Genomic DNA, 27,896 nt, shown 5'->3' on the forward strand with positions numbered 1-27,896 from the left:
GGAGAGTAGAGAGAAATGGTACTATTTCCAATCATAGTCATCTCTTTTAAACATGAAGAGAAGTATGCGAGGGAGTGGTATGTGTAGGATATTACAGGAATTCTCCTGAATGACACACAGCCTTATAAGAACACATGAGTAAGTAGCCAATGCAACAGAGGCCATGAATCTTTAGGCCAGCTTTAGTCTGGCTTGTAAAGAGGATTTCCTCCTATTTCCTCTAGTCTCTGTGGCTTTGTGTGGAAAGCTTGGCTCTTGGACTGAGTCATACTCGGGTGTGGTATAGTTGAACCATTAGTAATAGTCTTTTCCCTTTTTAAGAAAGGTTTAACAACCGAGAAACTGTAAACAGATCATTTTATTCAGCCAGGTGTTATGTACGGTTTAGACACAACTTATGGCTAAAGCTGAATGAAAGCATAATATTATCACATTTATTATCAAATACATTTCATGAAATCATTCTGTGAAGCTTCTAGTGTAGCCTTGTGATGGATTTTTTTTTAGTAGTAGTATCTTTATTGTCCCTATAGAAAAATAGCAGTAAACAGCAGGCTATATAAAAACATAACAATACACTGAAAAAAAGACATACGATTTACTTTGAAACAATTTTCACTCCTATTTTTATTACTTTTTTTACTTAAAATGACAAAGATAGACACAGTTTCAAATCAACATGGAATACCAAAGCTTCTCTTGTAAATATTATATAGATTGTTTGTAGAAAATGTATTTTAAATAATGTTTTAACAGCTAATTTTAATATATCTATTGATAATGTTTTATTTTATACATTTACAAGACTTCAGGTTTATATCACTCCTTCCACATGAAATAATTTGACACACATTACAAGACACTAGTGTACAGCGGTCTCTTCAGAAACAAACTGACAAATGGGACATATAATTGCACTTTGAATGTTTGACTCAGCTAAATTTTGAGTTACTCTGAAGTTTGTCCAGCAATTTTGGGTCATCGGCACCGGACAGTCGGCTCAGTGTTGAAGCCCTGTGAGCGAGAGACGAGGTGGCGACCTGTGGTGAATTTTACATGAGTTGAGCTATCCTGAACTCATGTTCAAAACAGAGTGCTGTTTATAAGCAAGGTCTCCCCCATGCACAGATCGAGCTTTGTGTAACTGTTTTTAAGATGAACATACTTTAAATCATGTTTTACTAGTTTTTGATGAAAAAAAAAAAATCCCTAACTTAAGCCATATTAACTGACTGACCAGTGGTATGCAAATTAGATAGTTTTGAATACTGGCCATAACAGTCCAACTGTGTTTTCATTTAAAGCTATTTGCTGCATTTGAATATTTCTGTTTGCACTTTGGATTTCCGCCAAAATCTGCAGATATTTCGGGAACTTTCATAAACATTGTTACAATGTTACATTGTTACATACAACTATTTTTCTTATCGACTAAGGGTTTTAAGTTCAAGTGCATCAAGTGCATGATGGGAAGAAAGTAAAGTTTTAATACCGGCATATTAATGGATCAGGTAATGCATCACTGTGAAAGAATGAACTTTAGTCTGTTGAAATCAATAACAAATAATTGTTGAAACATGTTGGAATTTATTTTATAAGTGCAGTAGTAGTGCCTTCAGTTCAAATCTACTGAATGCAAAAATGCAGAAAGAATACTAAATTGAGTTATTCCTTTAAATCCTGGTTTATCAACCTGTGTCCTTGGGCTAATATTTTATATGAGGTCAGTTATTTCTACTTGGATAGTCTGTTTGGTAGAGCTTGCTGAGTTGAAATGACAGAACTAAGTAGAGCACTCTCAAAATTGATTCAACATCCCTAGACTCCTTTTGGCTTTAGAGGAAGGAACTGTTTGCGGTCTTGTATCCATTGTATTGTTGTGACATCCCCTTCCCAAAGCTGGTGAAAAATAAGGTCCATCCTCTTTCAAAATAGAGGCTGTTTCTTCCTAAGCTTAGTCTACAAAAACGTTACAAAAATGTTGCTATGTAAATGGGTGATTTCTGCCACATTGTACATCTTAGTTCTAAAAGATTTGAAACAACATGATGCTTCAAGTCAAATACATTACAGACAGTTTGAGATTCATTTTGAAAATAAACAACAAACATTTTCCCCAAAGCTTCTAGAGAGTATCCTAAAGTCATTTAAGTCTTCCATGTAACAATTTTTAAATTGAATACAAGTCTAACAGCATAATGTTACTGTTGAGTATATACTTGCAGTGAAAACATTATTGGTTTTATGATAACAGAGCACTTTAGTGAACCAAAGAGGGCCAATAGAGGATGCATGCTGGCAGGCAACTGTTTAAAAAGACACCGTAATTTATCACAGGTCCCTCATACTGTTAAACTTGTGCAGGGGAGCAGTATAGCATCTTTAGAGTGGGTGAGAGTGGGTGTGTTCGAAAGAGAAAGAGGAAAAGAGAGAGAGCCAGAAGAGTAGGGGGAGGAGGAGGAGGGTGTGGGTGAATGAGCGTGGGGGAGCAAGAGGAGGGACCGTTTCTGCGTCTGTTATCTCTGTCATTCTGCTGCTGCACAGCAAAGCAGCAAGACACTCTGCTGAAGGGAGGAGAGAGAAAGAAAGAGAGGGAGAAAATGAGTGACTGGGTAGCACTAGAGCAGCTGCAACTGAGGCAGTCTTAACCGAGAGGAGCCAGATTCTGGATTTACATGCTAAAGACACCAGACATATGGATTACCTCTTCAATACAGGATATACTGACTGGTCTTTCTGTATGTGTTACTGGACAGATAGATTTCCTTGTGATAAGGATTTGGCAGCAAGCAACAGAGCTTGCAGACCTTGCTCCTTGTCTCTTCTTGTGCTCAATTGTAAAACCATTTAACTCACTGATGCTATTACATGGTTTCATGCAGGAGGAATGCTTGGGGGTAGCCCAAGAGGACAAGGAGTAGATCTGGAGACTGAAGCTGACAAAACATCCAAAGCCAAGACCCCTCAGGGCCAGGCAGGAGCCAACGGAGTAGGGGGCATGGCTGCGAAAAGGGGCAAGTCAGGGCTCCCACAGGCTACACCTCGGGCTGAGCTTAAAGTATACCAAGCAGGAAACTCTGACTGTCATCTTCCAGTGCCTAGTAACCTGCGCAAGCAAAAGTCCTTGACCAATCTATGTGTGCTTACGGACGCCGAGAAGAAGATGCACCTGTACCAGCCCAAATGGTCAGATGACATGGAAAAGCCCGGGGCAGGTCAGAACAAGTCAGGAAAGCTCAAGGATGCCGGAGGGAGTACGGGCAAGGGTATCCCACTTACCAAGAACCTTTCCAAGTCAGAGCATTCACTGTTTCAGGGAAAGCCAAAACCCTTTAGCCCACCTTCGAAACTGGGCAAACCAAGTCGGATACCTAAGAGTCCTTACGCTGAGGTCAAACCCATCAGCAAGGCTCAAGAGCTGGCAGATGACAGCAAGTCAGATGATGAGATCTTGTCCAGTAAGGCTAAAGCTAATGGTAAGAAAACTGTAAGTGGTACCTCAGGAGCAGCCACCCCAGGTGGGGGCAGAGGGGGCAAAGATGCACCAGAACCAGAGGAAGGGGACAAGACTTTTCTAAAAGTGGACCCTGAACTGGTTGTAACGGTACTTGGAGACCTGGAGCAGCTTCTCTTCAGTCAGATTTTGGGTAAGTAATAACAAGATCCACTAATCCGCTCGCAATGCTGAAGAATGAGCAGTGCTGCCTGGCTGAGGGATCCAGCATTGCTTTCATAGCTCAACCCAGCCCTGCTTTTGCTTAACAACACATCGCTTTGTATTTATTTTTCATCCTTTGCTGCTCACATATCTATGCACACTTTCTCTATTCATACCGTACATCTATTCTTCGTTTGATGCAGCATCTGCATGTTTATGATTAAGATTGTTGGTTTATTTACAATTGCTTTATTTTGCGTGGTTTCATTGAACAATCGCTGCATCCCTTTTTGTTTACATCGCAAGCTCATGTCTTGCATCTGTGTACGTATTGGGTGAGACCAAACCAATCGTGGGGAAGGGGGTATTTGCCTTTCCACTGTCCAGAGTTGACACACTGCCCTAATCTCCAGAATATGCAACTTTAGCTGTTTTGGATGGCGAAAATTATTTACTTATATCTTACATCAATGATAAGCCTCCGTTCAGCATGAATCATTGTAGATAATTTGAACAAGATCACACTAGAAACAGTAAAATAAATAGCGCTTGATGTCGTAGCAGGAACTTAAAAATAAACCTAGCTTTGGTTGAAATGTTTTCAAGTCATGTTGGGCAACATATTTAGCCTTGCCGCTGGTGCCATTGATCTCTGGGGCAGTTGACAGATGGTCCCCCTCTCTTTTCCTCTCTCCCCTTCCCTCTCCCTCTTTCTGTTACCGGGGGACTTCAAAAGAGAATAATAGGGGTGTCACACTCTTTGAGAAGGTCAGTGCCTCCGAATGAGACTGCAACGACACATGAACATAATGTGTTTTGTTTTTATTTAAGAATGCAGTGAGGTGAGGTGACTTCTAAGCTATTTTCCTTTGCATTATGGGATTGGCCAGCTTGCTAGGAAGTCACATTATAATTTGATGCACATTTAATGTAGTGAGTGTTGACTTGAGCATGATTAGCTATTAACTGTCTCTCAACAATCTGCCACTGAACAATAGCCAGTCTAGCGGTTTAGTGTGTTGCTTCTTTTTTGTTAGGGTGGCCAGAGAGATATGGTGTGAAGTGAATCCATCGAGTTGAGATATGAGAGAATGGAATTCAGGCTGTTCGATTTACTCATTTCCTTTCATTCTCTGTAGCTTATTTTGACCTTGCCGCATGGCACCTGCTGAGAGGTGGGGGTGGGCAGGATAAAAAAAAAAAAAAAAAAAAAAACGTCTTGTATCTGGATCTGGATTTGGTATTCTTTTCAACCTTTTGACTGCTGTACATTACTGATGATTCCTTTAGCTTGTGGTGCCCATCGGGGTCAGCTGTGGAGGCAAAGGTTCAGATCTTCCCTCCAGGGTTTGAAACACTGTGTTATGCATGTGTAACTGAATGTATTAGGGTTGCTTATCCCCTGCCTCTGCTTTTGACCCCACTGTACAAACTCAGTTATACAAGATTCCATTCCTCCAATCAGTACTGTTGTGACACTGAAATGAAGCACTGCCCAATTCAAAATGCTTCTTCTTTCTGTTTTACTTTTGCTATTTTTACCATTTGAATGATAGTTATAGCAGGAGATGGGACAGGAAATGATAGAGAGAAGGTGGGGATAATCAGTTTAACTGGCATGTCAAGCCATCTCTTTATAGTTATGCAAATTAGGTCTCCTCTTGGTTATAAGGAAACATTCTTCTTAAGAGCTTAGATGCCTTTGGTATCAGACAGTGACAGTTGAGAGCCACCAGCACAGGGTTAACAGAATCACTACTAAGACAGATGGAAAACCCCAACATGTCTTCTAAATACTTAAGGAACTTGACAGATGTTTCTTATTTGTGTTGATAAGAGCTTTATCAAAGCAAATATCCAACCGCATGCACTAAAACTCCTTTTAAATCAATCAAACCACATCTTTTGGATTTGAGGATTAAATAATGAAGCCTACATTTAATTAATATTTATTTACATTCTGTAATATTTGTAGTTTAGTTAAAATAGTGTGGTTTGTGTTTCCATCCACCTATTTTTCTGCACATTTGTGATACAAATCACATACAAAGATGGTGAATGGGAAATGCCAGGATGTGGATCAATTCTAAAAATGTGCATAAAAACGTGTGTGCTCAGCTGAGTCATTTTTAATCTGATCAGAAACATGTGCATAAACTACGATGGAAACACCTTTATCAAATAAATTCCTTGATGCACATCAAAAAAGCGATGTGACTTTGCGAGATGGGATGGCATAATTTGTTGGACAGCATCTGAAACGCTGTTTTGGTCATGCTGAAATGCCTTGGCATAAGTCTGTCATCAAAGTGGTTTAGTAAATAACCTTCTTACATGACTACGCTCCCAAACATCAAGCATCTGCCTCTGAATCCAAGATAAAACATGACTGCGTTCATTGCGTTTCATCTGCGCGCTCAAGTAATTTATTATACATACGGCTTTTCCTACTGCAGCAAATTACCTTTTGTAAATTTATTAGCACAAGTTTATAATGAAGTGAAGATTTTGTTCTCATCGTCTTGCTTAATGAAATTTTATTTGCAAATCGTTTATGCAAAATTCCAGTTTTGCGCTCAAGTTAAATTCGTAACTTTGGATGGAAAAATAGCTGCTGATAACCTATTTATTTATTTCTTATGAATAAAACCAAGCCCCATCTTTCATTATTTTGCATTGAATATCCGTTCTCTTTTGAAAATGTGTTACATTGCAGAAGTACATTTTGTGTATTTTAAGTTTTAAGTCACACTATATACACTACTGAAACTGACATAAAATGAGATCCTAAAAAAGAGAGAGAGAAAAAACTGGTGCTTAGTGTCTTATTCTGCTGTTAAAGGGTGTGTCTCAGAGCTGAAAGCCTCCTTACCAGAGGCACTTTATTGCTATCTTCATCATCATCATTTCCATTTCCGCCTGGCTTGAGATGGCTGGTGGGTCTGGGTTAGTGGTGCAGTAGATACACTGGACATCATTTCTGTTGACAGTCGGATTTGCTTCTACAAAAAAATAATAAAAAAATAAAATAAAAATAAAATCATAAAAGGCAGGACATGGTGATAATGATAAAATAAGACAAAATGATCTCAAATTTACTGTAATACTGCAGTCAATACAATCCATTTCCTATATAGAATAAATCATAATGACCTGGAAGCAGTTTGTAAGTCATGGCACAGGATTTCCTCATTTCCTGTATTTGATATTGTTGGGTTATGCGTGATAAATTTGTGTGTCCACTTTAAATTGCCTGTAGAATTGTGCACTGGGCATTTAGAGAAATGATAATGTGCAGGAAATGGTTATATAAATTCAAGCAGCCACTATTTTTTAACAGAAACCATTACTAAAATGCAGTGGTTATGCTGTGTATGTTAAATTTTCCTGAGCTCAAAAAGCCAGGAAATTGTCACAAGGGTTAAAGTCAAACAGCAGTCTAAGGCATCATAGTCACACGTCCAACACAAAATGTCCACAAGGTAGGCAGCATAATTATACCTTCAAAATACTGTTTTAGTGAAATTATAGTGTTACATCACATTTATACTTAAAGGAGAAGGCAAAACTAACATTGGAACCAGCATCGCTACAAGCTCAGTATATTACACACACACACACACACACACACACACACACACACACACACACACACACACACACAAACACACACATGTTTGTTTTTGTGAAAGGTGCGGACATCTCATAGGCGTAATGGTTTCTATAATGTAGAAACTGTATATTCTATCACCCTTCACCAACCCTACCCCTAACCCTAACCCTCACAGGAAACTTTGTGCATTTTTACTTTCTCAAAAAAAACCTCATTCTGTATGATTTTTAATATGACACACACTTGTGTGCCATATTGCTGCGGTGCCCTGGGCCTGGGGAGCAGTTGCTGAAGGGTAATAGCAAAACAATGTGAAAACAGAAATTGAAAGAGGAATTACAAATAACGGTCAAGTTTTGGTTCGTCCACCTCTGTTAACATGGAAACACACACAACCCAACTGTGCCTCCATTTTGTGAGCACTGAGACCATGACTTGTGTGCTGTTTTGACGGCCAACAGATTCATAATGTGATTACTGTCATGACCAGCATCTCCATGCCTCGGCATGCTAATGCAATCTAAGTCCTAATCTAATTTCTGCATGTCTGCAAAACGGAGGAGCAGAAAGAACACGCTCATTTATGCAAGCATGCAACATGGAAATAATATATACTTAGCTCTTAAAACATTCATAAATATTGTGATTTTTTTTTTTCTCTTCTTTTGGCTCAGTGGATGCAGTTTCAGCCTGTTTAGCAAAGATCGAGCTTTAGTCGTCAACAAACATGATCTTGAAAGCAGCCCTATATTTAAGCATGTTAAAAAAATAACTCTCAAAAGTGCAATACTTTCCAGTGGATTTTTATGTAACATGGTCAACTCTTGGATGCATGCACATATTTAGCCTGTTTTATGTCAGTTGAGCGAGAGCTGCTTTGTGGGTCTTCCTCAAATATCTAGTCAAGTGGTGGTTTATGCGCTGTAGTTGTGTTTTTGAAGGCCATTATTGTTTTGCAGTTGAGACTGCCTCTGCTGTTACAGCCTTTTTCAGTCGTTAGAAGAACACCACACAGATACTATTCCGTTTTCCTGTCTTATATCCCGGAGGCTGGCTGCTTAAAACACTCAAGGGGAAATGATCGTGGAAGCTTTTCTCAGTTTTATGTGAGGATGTGTCTTGGGCTTGCATGTGTGAGTAAAGGGCAAGAACTCTTTTCCCCAGCAATCACTAGTGGTTACTAAAATTCTCATTACTCTTGTATTACTGATAGGAAATAGGCAACGAAAGTTGAATTATGTACTAAATGCCACTTCACTTATTGATAATAGGCTTTTCTATTAAACTAGAGCATTCAATCATAAACTCATAAACTTAAACATTAGCTGCCAATGAAACTGGATACTCACTAGGGTCTAAAACAGAGCCGATTTGTGGCAACATTTTGCGAAGAGCAAGTCAGTTGAAACTTTATGAATGATTATATACAGTGGTGAACACTTAGACACTGAGAGAATGAGATTTGTTGGCCTTTGTCACAGATGTGTTGTCACCAGCAATAACGACACACCCCACACAGCTGCCCCCACGTCTTTACACAAGCCATTAGAAAGTCAAACATCCCAATGACTCTTGAATCTGTTAATCAAAGAATATTTAGATTCTGAAGATTTGCTTGAAGTGCTCGCTCACTATTTTTTTTTCTATAATAATACACTATTTCAGAGCCAGCTGCTTTATCTAGATTTATTATCATACAAAGTGTTTTTAACATTACACTGTCTGTACCAGGGTAAAATGAGTTACTGCTGCTGTGTGTATGTGCCTATATATATATATATATATATATATATATATATATATATATATATATATATATATATATATATATATATATATATGCACATCTACATGATAATCATGTATGTGGCAGTGGTACCTCTTTCCTCTAGCCTGGTTATGAAGATGGGTGTCACACAGCAGTGAGGTCCATACCAGCTAAGATTTTGGGAGCCTTAGTGATCTGAAACAAAGAAGACAACAGCCAGAAGGTGCACAGTAATGGGGAGGGAGGGAGGGTTGCGAGCTGCTGAGCATACTTACAGAGCAGTAGTGCCACGTATATATATGTCCCGTGTCTAATGGGAGAGAGGTGGTGATTGGAGCGATTTGACAACTGACCGCATTAGCTAATAACAGACTTGCCTCCGTGGCCTGACTGAACTAACGCTGCGCTCGATATATATATATATATATATATATATATATAAAATTATAGACAGTACACATGCATATATTATGTAAACATTTTTTTTTATTAATCATTATTTTGTTTTGAGATTAATCATTATTTTTGAGATTCTTAAAGCATTAAGGATAAAAGTTAATTGACTTCTTGTGTGTCCTCTCTGTTGAATACATCTATGAATTTGTATTCATGTAATTTTTTCACTGCTGGTCATATGCTCTCCATATAACAATGTATGTGACGAATAAAAATATTGAATCCGATTTCATGCCTGTCAAATCTTTTAAAGGTCTCGTTTTTCGTGTTTTTTTGAAGCTTTGATTGTGTTTACAGTGTGCAATATAACATGTGTTCATGTTTCGCGTGTAAAAAAAACACAGTATTTTTCACACAATTCCCCTATCTGTATACCGCTGTTTTCACTGTCATAAAAACGGGCTGATGTCTTCCTTATTCTATGAAGTCCCTCCTTCAGAAATACGTAATGAGTTCTGATTGGGCCAGCGTTTCCTGTGTTGTGATTCGACAGCAGCTTAGTTTTGAAAACCTGGCAATCCTGATCTGAACGCATGTGCTGGAGATGTACTTCTGTCCTCAGCTAAATGTGCTGCACATAGTTTTACATGTGGATTATAATTTTCGGGAACCGAGTTAAACATAAATTGTAACCATTGATCTCTAAGTACAGTGTCCCTGGGAAGCCCAAACAAAGATGATTGGACTCAGAGATGAAAATAACAGCGTTTCAATGACATGGCGACAAACAAACTCTTCAAACGCAACTCTTCTTCCTTCTCCATGCGAGCGCAACAAGACCACGCCCCCTTTTTGTATTGTATTTTGTATTCCTGTGGGCGGAGGTTAGTCAAAAAAATGTTTTAGTGACGTCATTACTGCAGGAATTAGAAGGATGTAGTTCAAACGGGTCGTTTTTTGTAGGCAAATTCTGATAAATAAAATATCTCGCTCGGCTTTGAACTTTTAACTTTAGAATTTTACAGATATTATTTATACTATAACAATAACATTACACACTAACTAAAGTTTGAAACATGGGATCATGAAGAACAGGACCTTTAAAGGTATCATATGATGCGATTTCAAGTTTTCATACATTTGTTCTATTCGAATGTAAGTACCCTGAGAAGTGGACATCACAGGATATTCCGCCATGATTCCAGTTCGAAACGAACATTTAAGTTCCATTCAAAGTGCATTGAAGTGTGCGAGACGTGAATTTAATTGTATTTATTTACAGAGGTATATGATGTCACACTTGTCCATGTATGAAGATGTTGTGTTGCACAAATCCATGAATACATTTTCCGAAGTGAGGTAAACTTCAACAGATTTCCCCTGCTCAGGGAGTAGGGATCAATGAACAGTGTGTAGGGACTATGTCAATGGGAACACAGTCCATGCACGGAGCTCACTCCTTACGAGCTGATTATCTGAATCAGGTGTGTTAACAAAGAGAGACATGTGAAATATTCAGAGTTGGGGGGCACATGGACTGCAATTCAGAACTGCTGGTATAGAGTAGAGCTTGTTTTTTGTAGTTTCTCCGATCAAAAATACAGACATGGTTTTATGTTTACTTGGTGCGATGCAACGCAACGCATAAAAAACAGTATAAGTCATTATAATCGATTATTATGTCCCCTCTGGATGCAACAGATTCCTCGTTTGTAATGGGTTTAATTTAATTTGTCTCGTCAAGGTGGTGTTCCAACCAGGACACGCATCACAGTATGACAAGGGTTCATTTCCGCCTCACACTTGAGGCATTCGGCCAATCAAAAATGCACTGGATAGCTGGCTAATCAGAGCACACCTCGCTTTTCAGACCAATGAGCTTTGTAAAAAAAAAAAAAAAAATGATATGTTTCAGAAAGGTGGGGCATAGTGGAGAAACAATAATGTACAGTATGTGGAAAATAGTGTGTGTTTTTTTTTAACCTTAAACTGCATAAACAGATTTAATTACACCAAATAATGTTATTCTAAGCAACATCATATGACCCCTTTAATATTTGCATTGAGAAGAAGACTGGAGAGACCTTGTTAAAAGCAAACATTTCACCCTAAAGCGGAAAGAAGCAGATGATCATGTGTTCCCTCCACACATAGTTTCCAGTTCCACAGCTGGTGTCTTTGACCCTCCATGGTGTGATGGGATCATTCTGGTCTGAGGTCATTCCAGAGTTATGATGTTTTTGTTTGTAACACTGCATTGCATCACCTCTTGCCTCCTTTAGCTTCAGAAGACATTAAGCAACACCCCTGCTCAATCTTTGGCAAGAAAACATTGCTCCACATGAACCTCTTTTTACGACTCTGTCTTTATTGACAAACCGTCTGCTGGTCATATGTGCAGTGATTGTGCACAACAACAGCTGGGTGGACCTCCTCGAGTCCTGAGAGGCTTGCAAGAGATGCAGCTATGGCGTTGGAGGTTTCTCTGTGCCAGTCAGTTTATAAATCCTGCAGTTGTCTGGACATCTCTCCGAGTTCACACTTCCCTGCCCCTAAGCATGTAGGGATTCCTCACCAAACTTGACTGCTTCTGCTTTGTTGTGGTTGGTGTGGAATAAGTGCTTCCTGAGGGAAAATGGAAAAACTTTATTCTTTGGTTACTTCTACATCTTCCACCGAGCAAGGAGATGTTTTAGCATAACCAGAACACAATCACAATTATGTCCAGCAATGGCACATAGAAATATACATTTACAATAAAAAAATCATTTAAGATGAGTAAGTTAAGTACAAGTTGAGCATAATCAACACATTTGTTGAATAATGTTTATTACCACAGAAAAAAGAAAAAAAAAAATCTCTTGGTCTTGCCTTTTACATTGGGACTAAATGTAATCACATTGGGACAATCTAGAAAATAGTTTCAATAGCACAGACACAAAAAATAAATTGTGAATTATGATGGAAGAAAGCATGTACAGACTTTGTTTCCATGACCCAAAAACAACTGTAAAAAATGATTATTTAAACAGTCAGATCTGCCCCGTTCACATCCACTTTTAATTCTAGTGCTTTAGAATAACCAATTTTTTAATCTAAAATTGTATTTTTCAATCAACAGTGTCCCGAATGATTCAAATGTGGTCATTTTGACTAGTTTTAGTCATGTAATTTTCCTTTTAGTTTGACCATTCAACAACTTTTTTTGTACTGTAAGTTATTAGGCAACAACAATACATGTTTCAAAAAGATTCTTGCAGTCCTCAGAGACCTATTCAACTTAACATAAGTTTAGAAACTTAAATTTAAAAGTTGTGACATTTGCTAAGTATGGTGACCCATACTCTATATACCTATTTGCTCAACTGGCCAGCGAGCAATTGAAGGTTCAGTGCCTTGCTCAAGGGCACTTCAGCCATGTGTACTGAGGGTGAAAGAGCACTGTCCATATACTACCCCCACCTACAGCTCCTTCCGGCACTGAGACTCAAACCTGCAACCTTCAGGTTACAAGTCCAGTTCTCTAACCATTAGGCCACAGCTGCCCCATAAAGTCATGAAGAGAAAGTCATATTTTGGGGCCCAAACTTTGTGTCCAGAAGAGTGGATGTAATGTAGTATTGTGTTCGACTTTATTATATTTAAATGTTCCGAAAATATTTTCCCAGCCATTGTGTTCTTCCCTTTGTTTTCTTGGCTGAGTTCCCCTGAACTTCAAATTAGATTTGTCATGGCAGTAGGTCTATTTCATTGGCCACGCTTGTATTTGGATTTCTCAGCTGTTCTGATTCAGTTTGGCCTTTTGCATGATTCTGCTTACAGTTTTCTTCTGAAAAAGCGTCATGGGATTGCAACACAAGTGATGCAAGATAAGGAAGTCTTATGAATACTTTCTGGAAACAACACTAGCATGATATGACCAGAGCGTTACAGCTTTCTTTCCTCTGTATTTATTCCCCAAGCTTATTGTTGAATTTTTTTGCAGATATTCCAGTCAGTCTTCTCATTCCCCGCGGTGTCTTCGACCATTTGGCCAAAGTGTCTGCAGGACACTCTATTGTTATTTAAGAGTCCCTTCATTCACCAGATGTGCTTGCCTGTGTACGTGTGTATGTGTCTTTCTGTTTTCATGTTGTTGAGGTCACCACTTTGTCTCTAAGCACTCTGACTTGAGTAGAGGAGTAGAACTGAAAAAAGACAGATGCAGAGTCATAAGGTAAATTGGAAATGAAACAAAATTGTGGTGGACAAGCTGGAAACTAATAAATTAGCCAACATTTGTAAGGACCTATGGATCCAGCAAGAGCTCCATTCTGAGCTTAGTTGCAATCTCTTTCCAGACAGGACCTCTTAGAAGAGTGGCCCGTTTCTGCCAAAGAAATTCTTCTCAGAGCTGTCGGCACTCTCTGATGTCCATTTACTTTGTCCATATCACTTCTTGCTTTCACAGCATTCTCAGAAAGGCAGAAGATTGTTCCAGTAAGCATCTGTCTTCACCCTATTAGCTTTTCTGTTGACAGGCTATGCTTCAGCTACTCATTACGAAGACACTATCAGTCTTTTGGCAGTCTCGAGTTCAGATGGTACTTTGGTAGTGCATTTCAGAGATGAAACACTTAGCAATCTAATTGTTTAGATGTTGTAATACTAAGTTAGACTCTCTGCAATAAGTTAATAACTGGAACCTTTCCCCATGATCTCTCTTGAACTCTCACCTTTTCAGGAGATTCTATAGGTCTAAGAATCTGGAGCAGATACAGAAGATTTGGTCATTAGGGTTATCATGCATGACTTACTACTTTTCATTAAAATCTGTGATCTCATTTAACTGACCCTTTGTGTGAGGTCTTCCTCAATGGTAAATCTGTCTTCTTAACGGAGACTGTTGTCCACAGTTTGGAAACCGTATTTGAACCACATCCAGATATCCACTGGGTAGTGATCTATTGCATGTCCCAAAACTTTTCCAAACAACAGAGGCCATGAATCATAGTCCAAGTTCCTCATAAATCCCGATTTTACACTAACTGTAATTATGGGATTACTGTTAATCTTTCATCCTGTGATAGAGGGTCATTTTTAAACCCCATTAAATGAGGTGTGACTACACTAATGCAAGCATTTGACAAGTTCTTAGTGTGGGTTTATTGTTTCCCATTAGAATGCAATGCACTTTACAGCTTTTGTTTTATTGTTTTCTCTTTTGAGCTAAATATACAGTTGATGCCTCCCATTCCTTTAGAAGCTTCCATTCTACCAGTCCTTTATCGTCACTACATGTTATTGTAACACACCAACTAAGCTACTGTTGGTTCTCTGTTCATCGGCCTTATGCCACTTTTTCTTTCAAAGCATGGACCATTAGAATTCTCCCAGTGTCTCTGCTTTTCCATGGACAGTCGTGAATCAACTTGTATACTCCTGAATAGACTGAGAAAAGAGAACGGCTGAATTGCTGGTAGCGGCTGCTTTCAACTCTTTCTTTTTGCGCCCCATCACAAGTAGATGAGCGTGTAAAAAGTGGGAGGCAGGTGTGCTGCACCCCTCCCCCCGCCATCCACATTTAACCAGCTAGCCTTGATTTATTAGCTTTCCCCCTTGGGAACTTTCTAGCGACTGGGGGTGAAATTTGCATCCCTAATTTCCTCATTCCCTCGCCCCGGTTGCAGCAGGGTCCTCTGGGCCCGGCCGATTTGTAAAACAGGAAGTCGGATGGTCTTGGACCTTTCCTTCAACCTCATCCCTGTAGTGGGGAGGCTTTAATTACCATAATTAAATAACCCCTCCCCCCTTCACACTGGTTGACGTCTTTTGTTTCAGGATATAGTGTAATTCATCCCTGTTTTGGTTCTAAGAGCAGACATTTGCGCCAGGAAGGGTGAGAAATGCTTAATAATTTTTTAATGCTCTGCAGTCTGCACTGTAAGTCTTATGACTAGAGATCACATGTAATTGCAGCCTGGTTGCATGACTGAACCTGGACAAAGAGGATTTTTACAGAGCTTCTCGTTCTACTTCCACTGGCACACACAGACAGTGTTACAGAAAACCCATGTAACATATCTTTCATAGCTTTGAGATTAGTGGTGTGTGAAATGAGGTAAAAGTCCTGTGAGTAGTTTATTTTGCAAGCAGCCTGTCTGTTGAAGAGTAACTATTTGGCTTTAGATAAATATGTTCTTCTCGTTTAATTTTACTTCTTGATCATTTTCTAACCCATATATTAAAGGAAATATGACTTCCCCTGCCTTTAATTAAGACATAAATAACAATTCTGCTCATTATACCGTAATAAACACTGGAAATAGCTACAAAACCCCCTGTGTTTTTCTGTTGCTAGTTTTGGTTGTCCTGCTGGTACATTCATCAGGATGAATGTTGAGAGGAACGGATTTAAATCATATACAAATGAAATGAGCTGTCCTAGAGTGGTCGATTCAAGTGTGTCTAATATGATTTTAACTACTACTGCACAGTGAATGAATGTGACTCTTGGGCATTTTTGGATGGAGTGCCAATCTTTAAAGCACTGTTTCAGCCAAGCTGAAGTGGGAAGTGCCCAAGTATGTGTGTCATCTAGTGTAGGGTAGTAGAAATCATAAGCAAGCCATAGTGGGAGTTGCAAAGATCTTGCAAATATACATCTGAATTATGTTTTTCATTGGTCATACAAGGGCTCGTTGATTATACAGTTTCTGAATAATATGTGAGTTTTGTTTGCTTGTGCAAAAGTTGGCACCAGGACGCTAGAACGTTTTGGATGGTTGTCACGGTTGCTATGCAGTTCCTGTTTGTGGTTGTATGTGGTTGCCGTGACATTGCTATACAGTTGCTATGGTATTTTGTTGGTTGCTGAGATGCTGCTTCATGGTGTTTAAAGTATTCTTGCTGGTTGCCAGGACTGTTTTCTTCTGGGTGGTTGCTACGGTGTTGGTAAGGTGTTCCTGTGGTTGCTAAGAGGCTGTGGTGGTTACCAGAACATTGCTCTGCAGTTATTGTGGTGTTTTGGTGGTTGCTAGGGTCTTGAGCTGGTTGTTAGTGTACGGTTGCTAAGTGACATTTGTGCTGGCACAAATGGGGGTTCAGATGTGTTGATGTCTGATATTTAGGGTTCATACTTTGTTAAACCTATAAGCAAGCACCACTAATGATTGAAAAAAATATTTATCTGGCACCCCTCCTGCTTTCCACTGGATATAACCATTGAAATGTGAACACTTTGATCAGAACATGGCTGCAGCGCTTCTGTGTGTTCAGCGACTGAATCATATCAGTATTGAGCTAATTCCCAAAGCCACCGAAATCAATAGTCACACCACTTAATGGTGAAATCAATATGACATGTTTTCTTGAGTGTGTTTCTCACCATCACTGCAGCATTGAGCGGTGTTGCCAGTCTGGCCGTGCTTAGACTACAACCATCAGGGTGATGGACACCTCATAGGTTCATGACCTCCCTCTCACTGCAAAGGTCATTCCAGCACTGGCCAGCTGGACTGACCCGCAGGGGGCTGTAGGCGTGGGGGTGGAAGTGTGATGATCTTCTCAGTCTCTTTGCATTATACCAGAGCTCAACAGGACAATTCACATGTATCCGCCTGCCAACAGCGATCCATGCATGGTTCCATATTACTGAGAGGAAACTCAGTGGTTACAGTTACAAATGTTGTTTTTAGAAACACATAATGCTTCAAAATGCATGCTTTTTTTGTGACCGACATGAAATCTGAAGCAAGTCCGCAGTGAATATCATGGTTGTGAAATGTCCATTGAATCCAACATGTTCTTTCAAATCTGTCCATTTTCTGGTAATTACCCTCTCATGGCTTAATGCTGTGTGATATCGCAGAGAATTAATGGCCCTTTCAGCAACAGACGGTTGAAGACACCATCACTGTCATATTGTCAATGTGGGATTGCGGTCAGCCTGCTTTAAATTCAGCTCACCTTTGCTTTTATGATGCGAGAATTGATAAATTAATGGTGATGTATATAACATTCAAAGGAATGGCAAAAATGACATAAAATAATAAAATAAAATGTTTTCCAACAGGATTTCAAGCTGTCATTGGTTAGGCAAACTGACAGCCCCATCCAAAATGTACACTAATTGTTGAGCCAGTGTTAAACTGGTTGGACATTTAAACAAACACACAAATGATATGACTTCTAGAAGAATCAAATCAGATTTTTGTACATATCCAACTGGAATCTGATCATATTAAGCAACTGTGAATGAAAAATATAATAAAATAAAAATAATAATAAATCACATGAGATACTATTTTTACAAATCTGTTTCAAGCTACATTCATATGTGTTTTGAAATCCTATTCAAGTCGCATTTGTTGAAAGCCATTTCAGTTTTTACAGTTCAGATCGGACTGACAAAAGCATTACATAACATAATTGTGCAATCAACATAGAAGGCTGCGTTATATACAGTAAAAGTCAAACTACTAGCTGTAAATCAAACCACCTTCATCACCAGCCCAACTTATAGAGCCGCCCATTTGAACCACTCTGGAAGTCTCATTGTATTTCATGAGTCTAATTTTATGAGATTATGCCTGAATGAAGAGACACTCCACAGGGGGCCGCATGAGGGGGTCCTCCATTTTCATCACAAAGCCATGGGCCACCTCCATGTGTTGTGCTGATCCAATACACACACCCTCACAAACACACACAATCATTTTGCTATGGTGAAGATTAAAGTGAATTAAGACTAGGACTTTGACTAATGCCAGTCTGGATGTCATTACATAGGGTTTGGCATGGAGTCTTGCTGTGCTGACTGGTCAAGCTTTAGGATTAACATACAAGATGTTGTGAGCGATCAGGTTTTGGGGGGATGTCTGCCTCAGACCGCACGGATCATTCTTGGGCTGTCGAAAGTGCATTGTGTATGAAGTAATTCTGATTAGTTATGTGTAGAAATATTTTAACTGAAACATTGAAAATGAAATCCAAGCTTTCATTTAGCCTCAAAACTAAATTGAATAACACTGGCTAATTGGGTAATTGATGTTGTTAATGGTGTGTTGTTTACAGTTGATAAACCAGTTGTAGTAAAGTTTATCAAAAACAATCTACCTCTTGATATTTCAGACAAAGATTTTTCCCAATAGCTACCAGAAACATGATTTTTGCTTTCTGTGAATTTCGTTGACACTGACATGTTCACCTTATCAGCGTTGTGTCAGTAATTAACTGTTTTGGTCAGTAATTAAATCCCTTTAAAACCATTTTGGCTAAAACTGATTTTTAATTGATTTTATATTTATTTATTTATTAACGTTGTGTGCAGAGACTAAATAGTCCGTACACGTCATCGGAGAAGCGCTAACTGTTTATTTATAACACACTATAATCACCATATTAAATTACTTCATTTACAGTATAATAGACTGTATCATATCTTGACATTGTTCTTTTAAGATCTTCACAGTATCTTACTACATCTTGAGAGTGGTTAGGTGTTGAGTGTTATTTGAGTGTTTCCCGTGGAGCTAATGTTAACTGATGTGAGATTAATACTCAAACTGAAAAAAATTAATGTTTTATACGATCACATTTTATTTTGATGGTCCCCAAATCAGTTGACTATAAGCAACTTTGCCACTACATGCCAACTAACAAGAATGATAGACTCTAGTATGGTGAAATAAGCTGACGTACTTGCAAAGACACTTATAGTCAGTTTATCTGTTGGTTGACCATCATATCAAAGTGTTATCATATATTTACAGTAGCAGACAAATTAATACTCCAGTGACCACTAGTTAACATGTAGTGGCAGAGTTACTTATCAAGAGCTCTCTATAGTCTCTCTATAATCAAACTGATATCACAATAAAAATAGTTCAAAGCAAATCTGTCATATCACACATTCATCTGATCTGATATCTGATCTTATAGCTGTTTGTGAGAGAGAAAAAAAAACATGTTATTAATATTATTATTACTACTAATAAGTGGTCTTTGACCGATTTAAGTAAAGTAGCATCAGAAAAATTGCAAGATGTGAGACTTATAATACATTATAACTATGAGAAATATAATTCATTGTAAAAGTTGATGGAACATGTCCATTGTGTTATAAATCATCATACACTTAAAAGCTATAACCACAAATGAGTAAATATTAGAATACATTAAAACTGTTCTTATGAATATTCATATAATATTCAATACTTTGTTTGGCCTTCCAAAAGTCAACACAACTAGAAATCAGTGTTTAAGTTGTACTTTCAAGTTGTACTTTTTCATAAGAGTTGTACCTCTTTATAAACTGCACTATATGGTTTTATGATCTGACACTAGTACACCGGCAGGTTTTTTTTTTTTTTTTTTTTAGGGTGGAAGGCTGGTTAGACAAAATACAGCACTTTTACTGTCAGCAGTTTTAAAACTATCCTTAACATGTCAGAGTTAAGACGTATAATGCATTGGCCGACAGTTTTACAGCTTGAATGTCAATTAAATCTGGATAAGGACATTTTCCTAAATAAAGCAAGCAATTAAACTGAAAGGAGACCTTTTATAAATACTAAAGTCCTGTTTCAGTGAGCTTGCTAGTACAGTAGCTCAAAGAGGTTTTGGCATCTTGGCAGGCTGGAAATGTAATGTTTAATTCCTTCTAGTACTACCTGAACGCCTGCGTCATATTCCACTGCTTCATCGCTCTGTACTCTTTAATTGTGAGAGAAAGGTGTTTGTGTGTTGTTCCAGAACACTGAGATACTGTATGTGTGAGAGTGGCAATGTGGACCGTGGCTCCAGAATATGCATCTATTAATGTTTTTGTTGGCTCTTCTCCACAAAGCGTTAAATCTTAATGCACATGGGTGTGTTTTTCTGTGAATGACCAATCACTGCTAAATGCCTGCATTAACCAGCCACTCATTGTCTCCTCTCTGCTCTTTCCTGCAGATCCCGAATCCCAGAGGAAACGTACCGTTCAGAATGTCCTCGACCTCCGGCAGAACCTGGAAGATACCATGTCCAGCTTACGGGGGTCGCACATCAGCCACAGGTACAAGAGGTCACTCTTCTAGTCCAGCTCTCCTTTAAAAACAATGGAGTGTACCATGTGTTAAAGGGATAGTTCATCCCAAAATTTGAATTATCCCATGATTTACTGGTGTATTTGAAATTCTTGTCCAGACTAATCCATGCTTTAATGGGAGTGGCTTGTAGCACAAAATTTGAAGTCCAAAAAATTGCACCCATCCATTATAAAAAGAAGTCCACGTGGCTCTATGGGGTTATTAAAGGCCTCTTGAAGTGAAGTGATGCAATTAAGAAAAATATCCATATTTACAACTTTATAAACCGTAATCTCTAGCTTCCACTAACTGTCATATGTGCATACAAAATGAGGATTTGTAAAGAAAAATGTCGGAGGATTTAAAATAAGCCACTGTAAAAATGTTGTGATCTAATTGATCTAATGTAGAATAAATAGTAAAATAATAAAAAGGCCATTCAAATAATAATGCATGTTAATAGTTTAATATTAACAGTATAATTATTATGAATCTTTAATAGTTTAATATCAGTGCATTCCTAAAATAAAAATAAAAATTTAATGTCTGTCTTTAATTCGATATTAAAATGTCATTCCGAGGAATATTACGTTTCTCCAAGTGAATGCAAAACATCACCAAAGGAAGTCAGCAGTCGTGGACTAGAACAGCAGATGCTTCTCTGTCCTTCTCACATCAGCACCTCCGCCTGTTGCTTCCTGCTGTCCACGGCTTACAAACACACATAGATTAGGCTCTCATTAGAAAGCCACAACTGCAAACCCCTGCTAGACCTCACACAGTTTGTTGTTTTAGTCAATTGGACAACAGAGCTACTGGCAATGTGTTTGCTAGAGTATTGTTTAAAGAAGCAGTAAGTGCTCCTTCAACCAGAGGAAGTCGCTGGAGGAAGCTGTTAATGGTGCATTACAAACCAACAGGACTGGAGAGAGTCGATATGTGTGGATGCAGGTGCTCTGTCGCATTGAGCTGTGGTGCTTATACAGGCAATATGAGTTCAAATCCAGCTCTTCAGACAGACATGAACAGATGGACTACAAGAGATCCATCATCGGAGTATATCTTAGCACTCTATCTTTCACTTAACCTGAGTGTGTCTGTATAATTTTAGCACTGCCTCCTAGTATAAAATTACTCTGCCTCAGCAGCTTTGTAGTCATTCTTTTAAAACCTTAACATAATTGGCATGATTTAATGCATTGTCTGCACATAAACACTAATGCCCCTGTAGAGAGAGTTAGTGATGTGCTTAGCCCAAACTCTATAATAGACATACTATGTGTCAGTGTTTTATGTGGCCTTATAGTGCTTTATGATGCATAGCAATGGTTAGTTTCTTGATTTGTCATATGTTCACTTCCTCTTTGTTAATGTTTTTCCAAGATCCGTTTTCACTTATCGTGGATTCGGAATGCATTGCCACAGATTTAGCTTACACTTCGCAGTTTTCCGTTTGGTGTTTTGACACAAACTTCTCGTGGGGGCAGGCTTAACAGTGATCTACTCTGATTGGATAGTGAACTTTTAATGGGTAGGTGCTCTCTGACTGGGAAGTACAGATGCCACTCAGTGGCGTGCATATTGGAAAGCTCTCGTGATTGTGATTTGTACTACTAAATATGTCAATAATATTTGACCTACGATCGTCTCAGTCTGTAAAGATGAGCTCTTGTCCTTCAAGTCAGCTTGAAGTAAGCATGTGTTACTGAAGGACAATAATAACCCACAACAGACTTTTGCACACTGTAACATGAAAAACTTGTATCGATGTTATTGGTTACTTCAGTAACACTAGCTTACTTCAATCTGCCTTGAAGGACAAGAGCTCATCTTTACATACTGAGACGATCAAAGGTCAAATATTATTGACTTTTTTAGTAATACAAGGCATACAAATCACTGCGAGAGCTTTTTTTTCTTTTTTTATTAATGCAGAGTACACAAATATAAACATACATCACATAATATCCACCAAAAAAAACCCCCCCAAAAAAACAACAATAAAGAATAAAATAAAACTAGAGAAAATAGGGCCAAAATCAAAACAAAATTACACAAGGAGATCAAAAGCAGAGCAAATTCTAACAGTCCTTATAGCTTTCTTATTAGTAGATACTGAGATTACATTCAAATAGTTTTCCATTTCTTTTAGGAAAGCAGAGAAGATAGGTTTACAGTTGGAGAATTTGCATTTGTGAATGTGAAATGTGTTTAATTTAACAAATTTAATTGTAAATTTGTTTTAAAAATTTTATTTAATAACAAAACTGATATTTTCGTTTGTGGGGTCAGAGTCATAATACCCAGATATAATGTTTTTCATATGTACTGAGAAGCCTGGCAAAATCTTACACTTGACAAACACCAATATCATCCCAAAGTTTCTGAGTGTAGTGACCAAAATAAGTGTAAAGTTTCTTCAGAACTCGAACAAAAAGAGCAGGTAAGATCAATGTCAGATTTAAATCTTTGTATACACTTCTTTACAGGGTAGAAGCTGTGTATGAGCTTAAAATAAATGTATTTCACTTTGTCTGTGAAAAATAATTTTTGTGGTAGAGACCAGATTTAATCACCGCGAGAGCTTTCAATATGCGCGGCGTGCGCCACTGAGTGGCATCTGTACTTCCCGGTCAGAGAGCACCTGTCCATCAAAAGCTCACTATCCAATCAGAGTAGATCACTGTTAAGCCCGCCTCGACGAGAAGTTTGTGTCAAAAAAACTGCGAAGCTAAATCTGTGGCAATGCATTCAGAATCCACGATTAGAAAAAACGAATCTTACAACATTAACAAAGAATGAAGAATATTTGAAGAGCCTGTTAAATTTGTGCGACTGAGTTCCTTTTTTTCATTTTCATTGTGTTTTTCTTCTTTTGTAATGGCATATTTTTTATAGATTCTGAAAAAGTTATGTTCAGTTTTATAAAGTTACGTTCATTTTTATTGAACCAAATGTAATTTCATACAGTTGAAGCATAAAAGGAACAATAATCCCTTCATTTAATCGTCATTATTATTTTTCAGCCCAAAAGTCATGCAAATAGATGTGCCTGCCATTTTTTCAAAGGATTCATGTAAATGCTCTGGAAGCCTTTGTCTTCTTTTCTGGGGACATTTTTATCAGCCCTTTGCTCTTTGTGTAAAATTCTATGTAAATCTGTAATAAATGCAGATATGCAGTGCATTGCGGGGGATTCAAGAGCTTTGAGTTCAAAACTAGTGAGATGTTGTGACATGCTGTCAGTTGCGTTCCTGTAAATCAATCGGTAGAGTTTTATAACTTGAACATTAGAGCATGATGCTAACAACACACATGTTGTACGTTAAATGCAATGTAAGCCACTTTGGATAAAATTCTGCCAAATGCATAAATGTAAATACCCAGGTTAGCATTAAGTTAAGTGTTAGCATGCCCATAGGACCCCCCCAGAAGTTTGACGTTGATATATGGTATATTGATATTTGTTATTTTTAATTTATTGGGAGAATTTTTCTTTTGAAGAATTTTGTTTTGAAATGCACTGAGATACAGCAGAGCTTCTGTCTGCAAATATTTAACTGCACGGACCAAAGAGGCATTTGTAGCCAGTGTTTAGTAAATTCCTCTATAAAAGTAATGAATTAATAGTTACTAATTACATATTCAACAGTGCAATTAGATATTAAATACTCTATCTAAAAAGTATTGCATTATTTACAAATTACTTTCTAATTCTCAAATCTCATATTATAATGTAATGTAATTGCTCTCTGAAAAGTTGATAATTCTTCTTTCAAACTGTAAACATGATTTTTTGCTGAAGAATGAGGTTAAATGTTTTTCTGTGCTAGGCTATTTTAGAGTGTGCCACAGATAGAATCTGTTTTGAACCTGAAACGTTCTTTTAAATTGAAGCAAACTTTATCCAAAGGCTTTTTATTCTTTGAAAGTTGAGCTCAAGGTCAGCGGGAAATAATCTCCATCCATCTGCTGGGCTTAAAAGCATTAAAGCCACACCTGGAAACTAATAAGAACATTAAAATCATTGCAGGGCAGGCACAACTCCGGAGGATATGAGTTTATCCAGATGATGGCTTTAGTTCGGACTGGGATGGGTGGGTGTTGAATCAGCAGAAGGTCAGCCAGTTCCTCCAGCTGCCCAAACCGTGACCTGTTACTTTATAATCAGAGAAAGGCACTTGAGGGGTCAGTGTGTGTGCGACTGACTTCCTGTAGAAAGCTTGAGCTGCGTGTTTAGCAGGCATGAAGGAAATGAAACATCCTCAGACATGTTTTACCCTAAAATCCCCACGGATGATGTATCACCTACTCCATAGACATAAATTGACAAAATGTGTGAGACTGAGATGAGTTTCATGTTGTTTTGATGAAAAGGGTTTGCTTGATAAGCTGACAGTTATATCCACTATGTCGAATGAGTTTGCCTGCTCTCTCAGAAGCATCTCTGTGGAGTTAAGGAGGTTTTCTCACGTTAATTCCAGATTGAAAACCTGACGAGGCCTAGTCCAAAATTACGTTTTTGCCACACCTGCCAGTGATGGGTTGAAATGAGAAAATGTGTCAAATACTTTCAATACTCTTTGTTTGTCATCAGCAAGGATTGGAGTTTCATAAAATTCAGATTTTTTTTGCTAGTGAGAAACAATAATTACAGTAATTCCAACATTACATGAACACAGCATGTCTCAACATATTATAATTATGAATTCACTTACGAAATTTTAAAGGTGCACATTTACAATTGTTCGATACATTTTCGCAGGTGAAAAACTAAGTAATTTCAAGAAGTATCTGCTGTATATCCACAATTATGTTGGCGAATATTTGGCCGTTTTTACAAACTGGCAGCAGCCGATACATTTTTTTTCTGTTTGCAGTTATTTTGACAGAGCTGGGACTTTTGTTTTAAATGCACTGAGAATGCCAGCAGCTGAGTGCAGATGCATCAAAGCTCTTATTCTCTGACTACATTTGTTTACTAACTTCAATATCACATTGGATTGAGCAGCATGAAGCATAGCATTTGACCGTTGGTGCAAATCTTTTTCCTAACTTTTTGAAGCCGCAGTCATATTTACTTTGTTCAGCAAGTTTACAAATGTGAAATCCATTCATTTAAATAGGAATCCATGTGACAGGGACTTTCGTAGGTTTGCGAAAGATTTCCACGCACAGATTTCGCAGTGGGTTCAAGTTGGTTATACAGATTCATCACGCGTTTTGACCAAGCGGCAACCTTCCGCTATCTTTCGTGAAACCAACACAGAAGTGTCTTCAACTGTAATTCATCGACTGGCCGCTAGACGTTGGCTCAAAAAGTGAGTCAGTCCCATAGACTCCCCATGTTAAAAAGCCCAACATTACAGCAGAAAGAAAATGTTTACAGCCTGGTGCAAAAAGTGGTTTTGGTCTATGTAGCTAATGGTTTAAGCTAACTTTGCCCTTCATGACAACTGTGTGGAGGTGAATTTTTTTTTATAACTCATCCATTTAAAACATATTAAGCCTTAAAGTTAGGCATAATTAAGGGTGTGGCTACTTGAGTGACAGGTGGATTGCCGCTTCTGTGACCTCTGTCGAGGTGTGCGAGGTTTCAGCAACCAGCTCCCATCTCTTTGCCCATTTGTGATTATCTGGGAGTAACTTATCATCTGCCAAGATGGCGACGGTCAGCTCCAACCACTTCAAAAACACTCTTCAAACTAAAGCTGCTTGGGTTTATAGTGACTTTGTGAGTTGTGCTTCATACATACAGTAGCACTGTTGACAGTATAGAATGGAATTGTTTTGCCCGTGAAATATAGCTGATATTTTGGTAATATGTGCACACCAAGCTTCAAACATACTTATCTACGATAACCCTCACTCCAATGCAGAGTTATCATAGTTTACTATATCTAAAATAAAAAATAAAACAAAGTTAACTGAATATAAAAAGCTAAGCTAGTTGCCAACGCAACATTTCTCATTTTAATTGTACTAAAATAACTAAAACTAAAACGAAAAAAAAAAAAAAAACCTGTATAAACATTTGATAAAACTACTAAAAATGAAAGTTGAAATTGGAAAATTGACAAATAAAAAAATTCTAAATACTGAGAAAAAAATAAAATAAAACAACACTGCTCTAACTGCATGAGTTAAAGGATTAGGGTAAAAATGACATTTTTATCCTGGAAGTGAATTAATGATTAAACCACCTTCTTTTTTTTTTCTAATCTTCCAGCTGTATTGAGAGCAGCATGTGCTACGACAGCGATGAGACTAACGCCCGCAGCATCTCTAGCTTGTCCAACCGTTCCTCCCCTCTCTCCTGGCGCCACGGCCAGTCCAGCCCTCGGCTGCAGGCTGGTGACGCCCCCTCCTCCGGGGTCACCGCCCACTCGCTGCCCATCCGAGCATCAATGCACATCAGCCACCTGCAGCACACCCAGCTCATCGAGGGCCTGGGAGCCGAGGACGATGACCTGGCTGACCTCAAGTCTGATTATCTGAGCGATGGCATCCTGACGTGCAAGAGCCAGCCAGAAGAAGATGATGACGACGATGATGACATAGTTGTAGACGTCGATGATGATGACCTGGCCAATAGGTAAGTGTTTGCTGATATATGTGAAATGTTGTATTTCAATCTACACAAACTGTTGAAAACATTATTATGTAATTTATACACTACTAATCAAAAGTTTTGGTTGACCAAGTTGTTAATTAAGAAATTAAAAATGAATAATTTTATTATTATTTTTAATCAGCAAAGGTGCTTTAAATTGATCAAAAGTGACAATAAAGATGTTTATAATGCTTTTTTTTTCTGAAACAAATGATGTTCTTTTGATCATCAAGTGATCCTGAAAAAAACAGTGTTTGAAATATGAAGCAGCACAATTTTTCATCATTGATAATAATAAGAAAATGTTTTTAAAGAAAATAATCATATCAGAATGATTTCTTAGGGATCATCTGACACTAAAGACTGGAGTAATGCTGCTGAAATTCAGCTTTATATCAGAAATAAATTAAAATGTAAAAAAAAAAATTAAGTAGAAAACAGTTATTTTAAATTGAAATAATATTTCACAATATTACTGTTTTTACCGATACCTTTTTTTAATCAAATTAATGGAGTCTGGTGACTGGTGAAAAAGAAAGAAAAAAAAAATGTCATCCCTAAACTTAGTAGTGGAGCATATTTTATATAATTTCATATTTGATTTGAAAAAAAAAAATCTATTTATAAATAAATATTAAATATTATTTCAGAATTTATTGTGTTAATAGTGTGTAATAAAAACTGCACAGTTCTTAAAATGAAAGATGTTTTACACATATAGGTCCTTTTTTATAAAGCAATGATTAAGTGCTTTTAATCAAGCTTTTTGAGTCAAATTGTGAAAGACTTAATTGGCT

General features: G+C 37.9%; 1 protein-coding gene across 4 annotated transcripts in view; it reads left to right on the forward strand.

The window, feature by feature from the left end:
• Window positions 1-27,896, forward strand: part of LOC127944615 (neuron navigator 1) — a 111,505-nt gene that overhangs the window by 20,171 nt on the left and 63,438 nt on the right. For 3 of the 4 annotated variants that reach the window (XM_052540673.1, XM_052540676.1, XM_052540674.1), the window contains exons 4-6: window positions 2,883-3,647; window positions 20,371-20,473; window positions 26,716-27,081. In XM_052540673.1, the coding sequence (XP_052396633.1) occupies window positions 2,883-3,647; window positions 20,371-20,473; window positions 26,716-27,081 (1,234 nt within the window). The remainder of the gene's footprint in view (window positions 1-2,882; window positions 3,648-20,370; window positions 20,474-26,715; window positions 27,082-27,896) is intronic. The other variant, XM_052540675.1, reaches the window with a different exon arrangement.

Source organism: Carassius gibelio, chromosome A23 (assembly GCF_023724105.1).
Source record: "Carassius gibelio isolate Cgi1373 ecotype wild population from Czech Republic chromosome A23, carGib1.2-hapl.c, whole genome shotgun sequence".
NCBI lineage: Eukaryota > Metazoa > Chordata > Actinopteri > Cypriniformes > Cyprinidae > Carassius > Carassius gibelio.